This window comes from Entelurus aequoreus, linkage group LG07 (assembly GCF_033978785.1).
Source record: "Entelurus aequoreus isolate RoL-2023_Sb linkage group LG07, RoL_Eaeq_v1.1, whole genome shotgun sequence".
Taxonomy (NCBI): domain Eukaryota; kingdom Metazoa; phylum Chordata; class Actinopteri; order Syngnathiformes; family Syngnathidae; genus Entelurus; species Entelurus aequoreus.
The window spans coordinates 31320072-31332571 of record NC_084737.1 but is presented as its reverse complement, the minus strand read 5'-3'; the positions used below and the strand labels follow the sequence as shown (position 1 = coordinate 31332571).

Here is a 12500-nt window from a genome sequence, read left to right as displayed (position 1 = left end):
CATCCATCTTCCGCTTGTATTCATCATGTACAGTATCTCCTTATGATTCTTGAAGAGTCGGGAGATCAAATTGCTCGTATTAAAGGAAGACGTCTTGGTTCCTCCTCGCATAACCAACTTTTCAAGCTCGCTTGTTAGCCACGGCTACAGCACCGGCAACAACACACTCTTGTTGTTGTTATGCTCCGCTCGCGGCGGTTTATTGAGGTCATCAAGTGTCGCCAGTAAACCTCTCATGCTGCAGTCGTTAACTCCTGTGTTGTGTGTGGGAGAGGGTAGAGGGGAGAGGGGAGAGGGGAGGGGCTGCTGACTGGGAGACGCAACTGCTCTGTACTTCTCCCTACGTCCGTGTTTTACCGGATATGTACCGCTCTGTACAGCGGCGTTTTAAAAAGTCATTAATTTTATTTTTTGAAACCGATACCGAAAGTTATATGGTTGAAACCAATAATGATGCCAAAAAACATAAAAAAAAGATGGGAAGTCCTCAAATGTTTATTTTGAAAATGTAATTTTGTTTACAGATTATATACAATCTGTTGTTGTGTTTCCTAATTTGAGTGTACATAAATGAAGGTGTGCGTTGCTGAGTCCGACCTGGACATAATCTGAACTGTACATAAATGCTTATTTTAAAAATGTAATTTTGTTTATAGATTATATGCAATCTGTTGTTGTGTTCCCTAATTTTGAATGTACATAAATGAAGGTGTGTGTTGCTGAGCCCGACCTGGACATAGTCTGGACTGTATACAAATGCTTATTTTGAAAATGTAATTTTGTTTACAGATTATATGCAATCTGTTGTTGAAGTTCCCAAATTTTGAGTGTACATAAATGAAGGTGTGTGTTGCTGAGCCCGACCTGGACATAATCTGGACTGGACCTGGTTTTTAAGAGCCCTTTAAACAATCTAATTTCATGGACAACCAGGTCTGGTGAAGATAAGGTCCTTTTTTTTTTAAATTTATAAAATAAAATAAGATAAATAAATTAAAAACCTTTTCTTGAATAAAAAAGAAAGTAAAACAATATAAAAACAGTTACATAGAAACTAGTAATTAATGAAAATGAGTAAAATTAACTGTTAAAGGTTAGTACTAATAGTGGACCAGCAGCACGCACAATCATGTGTGCTTACGGACTGTATCCCTTGCAGACTGTTTTGATATATATTGTAGGAACCAGAATATTAATAACAGAAAGAAACAACCCTCTTGTGTGAATGAGTGTAAATGGGGGAGGGAGGTTTTTTTGGGGTTGGTTCACTAATTGTAAGTGTATCTTGTGTTTTTTGTGTTGATTTAATTTTTTAAAAATTATTATTTTTTTTTAAACGATACCGATAATTTCCAATATTACATTTTAATTAATTTATCTGCATCTCTAATCATAATGTATTCCACAAATTGTACCTCTGGATGTAACACGTCACAGTACTGAACACAGACAGGCACAATGACACTGTGATACAATATGGGGCAATATCCCTTCGTAGCCATTCCTCAGTTTTTTTTGTTTTCATCAGGTACATTGGTGCACTGGGTGCCCGCGTCATCTGTGACAACATCCCAGCCTTGGTGAATAAGCAGCGGCAACTGTGTCAGCGCCACCCGGACATCATGCAGGCCATCGGCGAGGGCACCAAAGAGTGGATCAGAGAGTGCCAGCACCAGTTCAGACATCATCGCTGGAACTGCAGCACACTGGAACGGGATCACACAGTGTTTGGACGTGTCTTGCTGAGAAGTAAGTCCACACGCCCACAAATGGGTTCGGCTTTTACTTAACCTTAATACACTTTCCACCATTAAGCAATTTGCATTTGGGGCAATTGATGCACTATTCATGGTGTAAATCAAGCATGCTCTTTTGGAGAGATTATCCCAGACAATTCTGCCCCTTCCCTATTTGTGAGGTGGAATTATTCTCTGTTGCTAGGGAAACCGCATTGTATGCATATTATGCAGGTTTTGCATAAACTGTTAAGCAATTCTGATCATGACTGTCTGATTGCCTGTTAAACTGTTGTTTCTTTATTTAACGTGTCAGTAAAAGACAAATTAGAGGATAAAAAGAACGTTTGTCTTGTATTTAGCCTACTATTTTAGTCTCACTATTTAAAGCCTTTCTTCTGGGTCTCTTTTTGTCTCGGGCTTATTGTCGCTAGTAAACTATTTTTAAAGCTGTGCACTTTGTCAACAAACAGGCAAGCTTAAAGTCACTGGTTTTTGCACTCCTGCCAGACTTCGCGGCTTTGTAGTTCACCCAATTATGCCGACACTGTAGAAGCCAATGAATCCTTTCCGCATTATTACCACTACCAAGGATCTTGTGATTTCATTGCTGTTTGCTTCTGGGCAGGATTGCACAAAAACGAATCATATAGACATGTACTATAACACATTTAGCTCAGTATTTAGCACAAATAATTCAATGTCTGCAGATGTCACAACAGCGTTTTGTTCAGGAGAGAACACACAGAAGCTAATACAAATAATAACAGAAGAAATTAACAAATTAAAAAGATGGTTTGACAAAAACAGACTATCTTTGAATCTCAGTAAAACTAAAATAATGCTATTTGGTAACAGTAGAAGAGAAAGTTAAACACAAATACAAATAGACGTTGTAGACATTGAAAGGGTAGAAGAAAACACATTTTTGGGTGTAATTATAGATGATAAAATGAATGGTAAATAGTAAATGGGTTGTACTTGTATAGCGCTTTTTCTACCTTTTTTAAGGAACTCAAAGTGCTTCGACACTTTTTCCACATTCACCCATTCACACACACATTCACACACTGATGGCGGGAGCTGCCATGCAAGGCGCTAACCAGGACCCATCAGGAGCAAAGTATACAACATAAAGCAGCAAGAAACACGTCAATAATGAATAAAGCAAAACATGTTCTAGACTAAAAATCACTTCATATTCTTTACTGCTCACTAGTGTTACCATATCTGAGTTGTTGTGCAGACATATGGGGAAACAACAACAAATGTGCGCTTTATTCACAAACAGTGTTACAAAAAAGATGAGTTAGAATAATACATAATGTTGGATATAGAGAACATACCAACCCTTTATTTATTGAATCATAATTATTGAAATTCAACGATTTGGTGCATTTGCAAACAGCTAAAATGATGTACAAAGCAAACTATAACCTGCTGCCTAAGAATGTACAACAATTCTTCTCAACAAAAGAGGAGAAATATGACCTTTGAGGAAAATCTAATTTAAAACATGTGTATGCTCGTACAACACTTAAAACCCTAAGAATATCAGTATGTGGAATAAAATTATGGAATGGATTAACCAAAGAAATCAAACAAAGCATTGATATGATTCAGTTTAAGAGACTCTTCAAACTACAAGTGTTCACAAAGTACACAGAACAAGAATTATTATGAACATCTTGAATCCTTTTTTGATTTATTTATTATTATCATTATTATTATTATTTTTTAAAATTGAGACAAAGATTATTTATGTATTTAATATTTGTTTACTTACTATGGTATATTATTTGTTTATTATTTATTTGTTCACTGTTCTGTTACAGAGAACAAGGAAATAGGATAAAATTGCTCTGGTATGAAAAGGAGTGGGATTAAATAAACTCAGCTTCTTTCTACTCCTTTTTGGGCATGCTGTAATGAAACAACTGGAAATATGTGATGAATTACATTGTATCGTATGCATGTTTGAAATAAACTGAAACTGAACTGAACTGAGCTGTCTGAAGAGATGCAGTCGTGTCTGATAGTCACTCCACTGCATGCATGGTCTCCATATAATGACGGCAATGATTTTTACAGTAGGCTACTTTATTAGAAATGTGGTGAATGAAGTAGCATCCGTTGACTTGTGCACATACTTGCCAACCCTCCCGAATTGTTCAGGAGACTCCCAAATTTCAGCGCCACTCCCGAAAATCTCCCCGGACAACCATTCTCCCAGATTTCTCCCGATTTCCAGCCGGACCTGAGTGAGGACAGCCTGTCGTCACGTCTGCTTTTCGTGCCGGCCCAGTCACGTTATAACATCTACGGCTTTTGGAGCTCAGTGTGCAACTGCACGCACACAACAAGAAGGAGACTATTATATATGTCTCCGTTAACCATAGGTTTATCTATAACCCATAAAGTAGACAGGCACGGAGCTATTGCTCAGCGTTGGTTTATTCCAGCCGGCACGTTAATACACTGACACACAACATCCGGATTCCCATCATGCATTGCTTCAAAACTACGGCAAGTACTAATGTCCAACTAAAGATAGTGACAGAGAATAGAAAGAGGATGGACAATTCAACCTTAAACTCACTCCTTTCCTGCAAATTAAATTTCACCTATGCTCCTTCAAAGGCTGTGCTACTGGCTGCAAAGCATTGCACTTTCAAATACAACAATGAGTAGAGAGGAGTGTTATGTGTGTGTTATATATAATGTATGTATATATATATACTGTATATATTTATGTATATATAAATATATATATATATATATATATATATATATATATATATATATATATATATATATATATATATGTATATATAATGTATGTATATATATATACTGTATATATTTATGTATATATAAATATATATATATATATATATAATGTGTATATATATATATATATACATATGTATATATATATACTGTATATGTATATATAAATATATATATTTATATATATATATATATATATATATATATATATATATATATATATATATATATATATATATATAAGAAATACCTGAATTTCAGTGCAAATTCAAGTATTTATTTTATACATATATATATATATATATATATATATATATATATATATATATATATATATATATATATATATATATATATATATATATATATATATATATATATATATATATTTATATATACATATATATATATATATTTATTTTATACATATATATAAATACATATAAATAAATGTATGTATACAGTATATATATATATATATATATATATATATATATATATATATATATATATATGTATATATATATATATATATATATATATATATATATATATATATATATATATATATATATATATATATATATATATATATATATATATATATATATATATATATATATATATATATATATATATATATATAAATATATATATAAAAGAAATACTTGAATTTCAGTGAATTCTAGCTATAAATATACTCCTCCCCCTTAGCCCGGCCCCCCGCCCGGCCCACCCCGACCCCGCCCACCATACACCCCACCCCACCCCCACCCCAATCTCCCGAATTCGGAGGTCTCAAGGTTGGCAAGTATGCTTATGCAATACCGTCTGATGTCACTGGACCCGCTTGCCTTGATGCATCATCTTTTCCAGCCAATGAGAATATGCGCTTACTGGGTATGGCAACCTTTTTATACGCATGGAGATACAGGCTGTGCGTGGCGGAGTAGGATAAACATTAATGAAGTTGTAAATATTTAGAGAGGTATTTCGTGTGAGACAAACAGCCCTGGTTTGAATGATGAGCAGCAATACCCTCCTTCGTCCTCCCACACGCGCACCCCCACAACACTGAATGCCCCTATCCTTTGCACCGCTCTGATGAAACGAGACATTCCAGTAAATGCACAGTCGACAGGTTGGATCACACAGGGGTCAGCATGTATGTGAGACAATGTACCCTATCTTAATTTTATTTTAGTTATCTTATTGCAAACATGCATCAATTTAAAATATAGTACATCGCACACTTCCAGTTTCTCAGTACAACATGTTCAAAAGGGTGTAGGAAGAAGCAGAGTTTCATTAAGTTAAAGTACCAATGATTGTCACACACACTAGGTCTGGTGAAATTTGTCCTCTGCATTTGACCCATCCCCTTGTTCACCCCCTGGGAGGTGAGGGGAGCAGTGGGCAGCAGCGGTGGCCGCACCCGGGAATCATTTTTGGTGATTTAACCCCCAATTCCAACCCTTGATGCTGAGTGCCATGAAGCAGGGAGGTATTGGATACCATTTTTATAGTCTTTGGTATGACTTGGCTCACTTGAACTCACGACCTACCGATCTCAGGGTGGACACTCTAACCACAAGGCCACTGAGCAGGTCCACAAGGCCACTGAGAAGGTTAATATGCTATGTAGGACATTAAAACAGGAGTTTAGAACTTCCAGATTGAAAGTTTCACACATCTTTAACATAATATAAAAAAGATATACACTACCGTTCAAAAGTTTGGGGTCACCCAAACAGTTTTGTGGAATAGCCTTCATTTCTGAGAACAAGAATAGACTGTGGAGTTTCAGATGAAAGTTCTCTTTTTCGGGCCATTTTGAGCGTTTAATTGACCCCACAAATGTGATGCTCCAGAAACTCAATCTGCTCAAACGAAGGTCAGTTTTGTAGCTTCTGTAACGAGCTAAACTGTTTTCAGATGTGTGCACATGATTGCACAAGGGTTTTCTAATCATCAATTAGCCTTCTGAGCCAATGAGCAAACACATTGTACCATTAGAACACTGGAGTGATAGTTGCTGGAAATGGGCCTCTATACAACTATGTAGATATTGCACCATAAACCAGACATTTGCAGCTAGAATAGTCATTTACCACATTAGCAATGTATAGAGTGTATTTCTTTAAAGTTAAGACTAGTTTAAAGTTATCTTCATTGAAAAGTACAGTGCTTTTCCTTCAAAAATAAGGACATTTCAATGTGACCCCAAACTTTTAAACGGTAGTGTAATTCAAGTACAGTTTGAAAGTCTCACACATCTTTAACATAATACAAAAAATATATAATTCAAGTAAATCGATAATTTCTAACAAATGCTTCCCCTTACTCTGAAAACTTGACTTTTCCTGTATTGGAACACAATTTTTGATTTTGGGAAAAGGACACAGGGTTCCAATGTAGTTAATGATCCCTGTGGAGAATATTTGTACGGAATTTGGACATCGAAGAACAGACGTTGACAGAAATGTCCTTCTGTGTGAAGTGCACAGTAGGGATTTGTGGTTATGGCTTTGAAGTACCTTGTTTTGCAGGATCTCCCAGTGAAAGGCTTGACTTTGACTTAATTTTTTAGCTTCACATTTACATTCGGATTTATTGTAAAATACCATATGCGAGATTCTTCTCATATTTGGATTAATGGTGCATTTATAGTTTTAGACTCAAGGCATTTACCGTGCATTTTGATTTTAATTGGGTGATGACTTGACATATTGTAAACTTAACAAATTCTTGGGGTTTAAATTAACAATGGGGTTTGGGTGGTGCTTCATGAGTCACAGAGTAAGAGGGGCAAAGCACTGTGGTGCTGATTAATAAGGTATTACTGCGTCTGTATTCAAACAATTAATGGAAGCTGTTAGGATGACTTCCACAATGATCTTTAAACACAAGTGTCCTTTACTCCTGTAAAAATGTGATGTCCACTCTTGCTTTATAGAACTGTGTTTAATGAACACCTTCATACATCAATCATACTCTGCTGTACTCTTTACCGGCATTGCTACCGCTCTCTGTGCTATCAACATCCAACTTCCGGGAACACGTGAGAGACTCGAGAACTCAGTCTCTTAAAGGGGCCGTGCCCATTTTCACAACATTACATCCTTCCTTTTCTTTCAAATTATATGTCCTTGTTTCTGCTGGAAAAAGGGACTGTATGATGACACTTAACTTAAGTCAAACTAAAGATTTTGCCAGCTCAAACTTTCACAATGATAATACAATACAAATATTTGAAATGGATAACAAATGCCTCCTGACATTAGTATACAGGAGCAAATAGAAATTTAAAGGTTAATTCAGTCCAAGAGTTTCCTTGGGAGTCGTCTGTCTTCTCTGACAGGGTATCTCCTCTGGTCTTGATCCGGACCTTGTTGTTGTCATTGTTGATCCTGGTCATGATCACCGGTACTGTCCTCATCATCATCATCCTCACTGCTGTCACTGTCACAATTCAGTGGGCCAAATGGCTGGTGTTTAAGAAGCTTATACAGGGACCTGTGCCTGGTGACTTCATGTCCCTGTATTTTTGTGGTGACCATTGTTCCTTTCACTGAGATGACCTTGTATGACTTGGGGTTGAATGGTGTGACCATTTTCCCGGTTCTCCTCTGACGTATCAGGACAACATCACCCTGTTTCAACTGTGAGTGGACAGCATTCCTCCTTTCATCCGCATATAGTCCGCATATAGTTTAATTTTCGTCTTCCTTAGTGCATCAGTTTGCCTGAGGTCATTGTCGTCAGTGGGGTGAGAGATGGAGAGCAGTTTTATTGACATGGGTCGACCAAAGAATAATTCTGCTGATAGTGGTGGTGTGGTGAGGAGTGGTGCGATAGTTGCGAAGGAACTTGTACAATTCAACTCACATTTTTGCTCATTGATTGTGAGGTTGTTCTCAGCGAGTTTCTTGAAGACTGCCTCCATGGAACGATCGTGATCTGCAGGTGTGGCCCCAAATATAATGTCGTCACTGAAATTTCTGACCCCTGGTATTCCGTGCAGGACGTTTTGAATTGTGTGCTGGAAAACTTCTGCTGCCGACGACATTCTAAAGATGAGCCTTGTATATCTCCTGAGTCCCACATGTGTCGAAAATGTGGTGATGTATCTCGATTTAGGTGCTAATTCCAGTTGATGGTATCCTGCGTTGAGGTCTAGCTTTGAGAAGATAGTTGCACCGTTGAGATCATGTATGATGTTATCCACTGTAGGTGATATGTGCCTTTATCTCTGGACAGCTGTGTTGGGCAGGTGCATGTCAATGCAGAGACAGATTTTTTCTGGATTTTTAAGTTTTGGAGTCGCTACGATGGGGGACACCCATGGCGTTCGGCCATGAACTTTCTCAATAATGCCCTGGGGCCGTACTTATCAAGCTTCTTAGAATTACTCCTAAGAAGTCTGCTAAGAGTTGACTTAAGAGTAAATAAATTCTTCGCTGAAAGCTGCACTTAAAAGTTAGTTATCAAGCGTCTTACTCACACTTTCAGCGAAGTGTAGGACTGAATCTTAAGTGTCACACTCAGAGCTGAATTACGACATTACTATGTGCCGTAAACGGAATTTTAGGTGACGTCATTTCTGTGTCCATAGAAATGACCAATCACGGAAGGGAATCCGTTGTCTAAGAATAAAGAAATATCTTGGAAATATTTTAGTGGACATTGGGAGTGTATATTTTGACAATAAACTGCAAAATAATACAAAACAAACTAGTCCCCGCCAGCACTCACGCTACCGCTCCCTCTCTTCTGTCGCCCACACACTCACTGACGTCACTCACCTCACGGCCACACACATACGCTACTGTCATAAAATTTTCTTTCCAATTCATTAATTAGGCAACTAATTTGAAACTGGTGTGGGTGGCTCTATATATACTAGCCCACTGCAGACACATGCAGAAATCAACAAGGAATGGAAAAGTATTAAATCTGTGACAAAAATAATATCCGCTCTGTCTAAACGATACCGTTTGATCAGCTGTTCGTCATCAAAAAACAAACAAACATTGTTCCGTTCCCTGAACGTTCGCGCACGTCTCTCTCGCCTCAGTGCCATCCCCTGCTGGCAACTCCTAACCACTTAAGACACCTCTGAAGGTCTCTTAAATACCGTGGAGAGTAGGAGTGATTCTTAGACTTAAGAACGTTGATAAAAAGCTTTTATTCTTAAGTTTGAGAGTAGGACTAAATTTCGCAAATTCTCAGGACTTAAGTGTAAAATGGCACTCTAAGAAGCTTGATAAGTACGGCCCCTGGTCTTCTAGGTGTTGCAGTTCCTGCTCTAATTTATTTCGCATGTGGAAAGGAATGTGACGATGTGGTTGGACTACAGGCCGTAGGCTGTCGTCGATGTGAAGCTTGACTTGGAAATCCTTTAGTTTCCCTATGCCAGTGGTGGGATTTGGATATTGCAGGAGTAGCTGTAGAGCCTTGGACATGTCCTGCTTCTGGGTCTGCGTGCAACACACTATGTGCAGTAGGCCTAGTTCAGTTCCTGTTGTGTGGCCCAGTAGGGAGCCATGAGCTCCTTCAGCCACATAGAAAGTTGCTTGGACAGTTTTGCCATTTGCAGAGACTGTTGTGTTTACTTTTCCTCTGAGTGGGAGTGGAGTGTTTGAACCCTAGGGAAATATTTTTTTTCTAGCTTGTTTGAGCTTTACATTTGACTGTATTGTGCCGAAGGCTGTCTCATCAAGAATGTTGGCTGAAGCACCTGAATCGACCAGAACGTTCATGTTTTCACCAGCTATCACAAGCTGCCGCACTGGTGGTAGTGCGCCACCAGTTGTGCTTGTGACAAATAGGTACTCATCATCTGTGCTTGAGGCCGACAGAGGTGTGAGGTAGTTCGTCTGCATCAGTCTGAAGTGATCTGACTTGTTTATAGTTACGTGCTGTTGTTTTGTACATGCTGTGTGTTTGTTTGGTTGTCTGTTTTGAGTGACAGCAACGAGCATAATGATTGAGTTTCCCGCATGCATTGCACGAGACACCTTTTGCCGGGCATGCTGATTGTCCTCCTTGGTGAGGAAATGTGCCTCCACAATTCCTGCATGTTGTTATTGATTGCTGTTGTTGTGCACTGTTCATCTTTGGTCTGTGGGGCAGCGAGCCTGTCCATCTTTTGTTGCTTGTGCTAGCTATGGCTGCAATCTCTCCTGTGTTATTTTTGTTTTCCATGTCAGAAGCTTGTAATTCAGATGTTTCGAATGCCCTGGCAAGATCCAGTAGGTCTTTCAGAGTCATCCTAGGGTCTCTTAGTGCTCTCCTCTTGAGCCGTGACGACATGCAGCTGAGTATGATTTGTGATTTTATTTCTTAATTGTCGTCACTGAATTCACAGTTTTGGGCCAGTTTCCGGAGGCTAGTATGGAATGCATCCATTGTTTCTCCCTCGTTTTGTTTTGCTTGTCTAAACGTGTGGATTTCAAACTCCACATTACGACTTGGGCTAAAGTATGCAGTGAGTAGTGAGCTTGTTTTTTTTATTTTTTTTATTTTGAGTCTCTCTTTCGTTCTGTCTATAGTGCTGGTTAGCAGTGGAGTAGCATGTATGATTAACATGTTTTCACTTACGGCCGATCAGCTTCGTAGCATGTCATGATACTGCTCTGTGCAGTGAATGGGGCAGACGCATACTTGCCAACCCTCTCGATTTTTCCAGGAGACTCCCGAATTTCAGTGCCCCTCCCGAAAATCTCCCGGGGCAACCATTCTCCTGGACGACATTATTAAGGGCGTGATGGCACTGCCTTTAGCGTCCTCTACAACCTGTCGTCACGTTTGCTTTTTCATCATACAAACAGTCACATAATATGTGCGGCTTCTGCAGACACACATAAGTGACTGCAAGACATACTTGGTCAACAGCCATACAGGTCACACTGAGGGTGGCCGTATAAACAACTTTAACACTGTTACAAATATGTGCCACACTGTGAACCCACAACAAACAAGAATGACAAACACATTTCGGGAGAACATCCGCACCATAACACAACATAAACACAACAGAACAAATACCCAGAATCCTTTGTAGCCCTAACTCTTCCGGGCTGCAATATACACCCCCGCACCCCCCCAACGCTGCCCTCCCCCCCAACCCCGCCCCTCACACCTCAACCCCCCCCCCATCTCCCGAATTCGGAGGTCTCAAGGTTGGCAAGTATGGGCAGACGGTCCTGGAGGGGAAAATCGATGGGTTCTTTCACAGCTTGTGCGCAGTATCCTCGTGGCCAGTGTAGAAACGTGATGTCCACTCTTGCTTTATAGAACTGTGTTTAATGAACACCTTCATACATCAATCATACTCCGCTGTACTCTTTGCCGGCATCGCTACCGCTCTCTGTGCCATCAACATCCAACTTCCGGGAACACGTGAGAGACTCGAGAACTCAGTCTCTTAAAGGGTCCGTGCCCATTTTCACAACATTAAAACTCCGCTTATGTTACGTTCCGGTGAAGCAGAGCTTGAAACGTGTCACAGTTGTATTGGTCTTGACCCCAGAATGTAGAGATGGCAGGCGAAGTGCAGGTTAAAAAATGTTTAATAACAGACTGTAGTGTAGCAGGAGAGTGCACAAAAAGGCTAAATAGACACAGCAAGCATAGTGAAAGCTTTTCCGCATGGAGGAAAAAAAGCACAAATAAATGATCCAGCAGGGCTGGCCTATAAAGCATCCTGATTGGCAACCAGAAACAGGTGTGTCTTGATTGCCAAATAGGGATAAGTGAGGCAGCCAGCGCTACGGCAGGAGAAGTAAAGGCAAAAGGGAGGCAAACACGAAATAGAAACAAAAAGAGTGTTTGACAGTAAAGAAAACAAAATACCAGAAACTAATCATAACCGCTTCTATGTTAGCTACCGCTCTTAGTTTATAATGTATATTTTCTTCTGGATCTACCCTGTATTTTATGCTGCCCTTTTTTTTCTTTCTTTCTTTTTTT

The 12500-nt window shown here is 39.0% G+C and overlaps 1 protein-coding gene across 1 annotated transcript in view; it reads left to right on the top strand.

The window, feature by feature from the left end:
• LOC133653669 (protein Wnt-2b-A) overlaps window positions 1–12500 on the top strand; it is a 63774-nt gene that overhangs the window by 28422 nt on the left and 22852 nt on the right. Inside the window, exon 2 of the mRNA XM_062053206.1 lies at window positions 1529–1749. Within this exon, the coding sequence (XP_061909190.1) occupies window positions 1529–1749 (221 nt within the window). The remainder of the gene's footprint in view (window positions 1–1528; window positions 1750–12500) is intronic.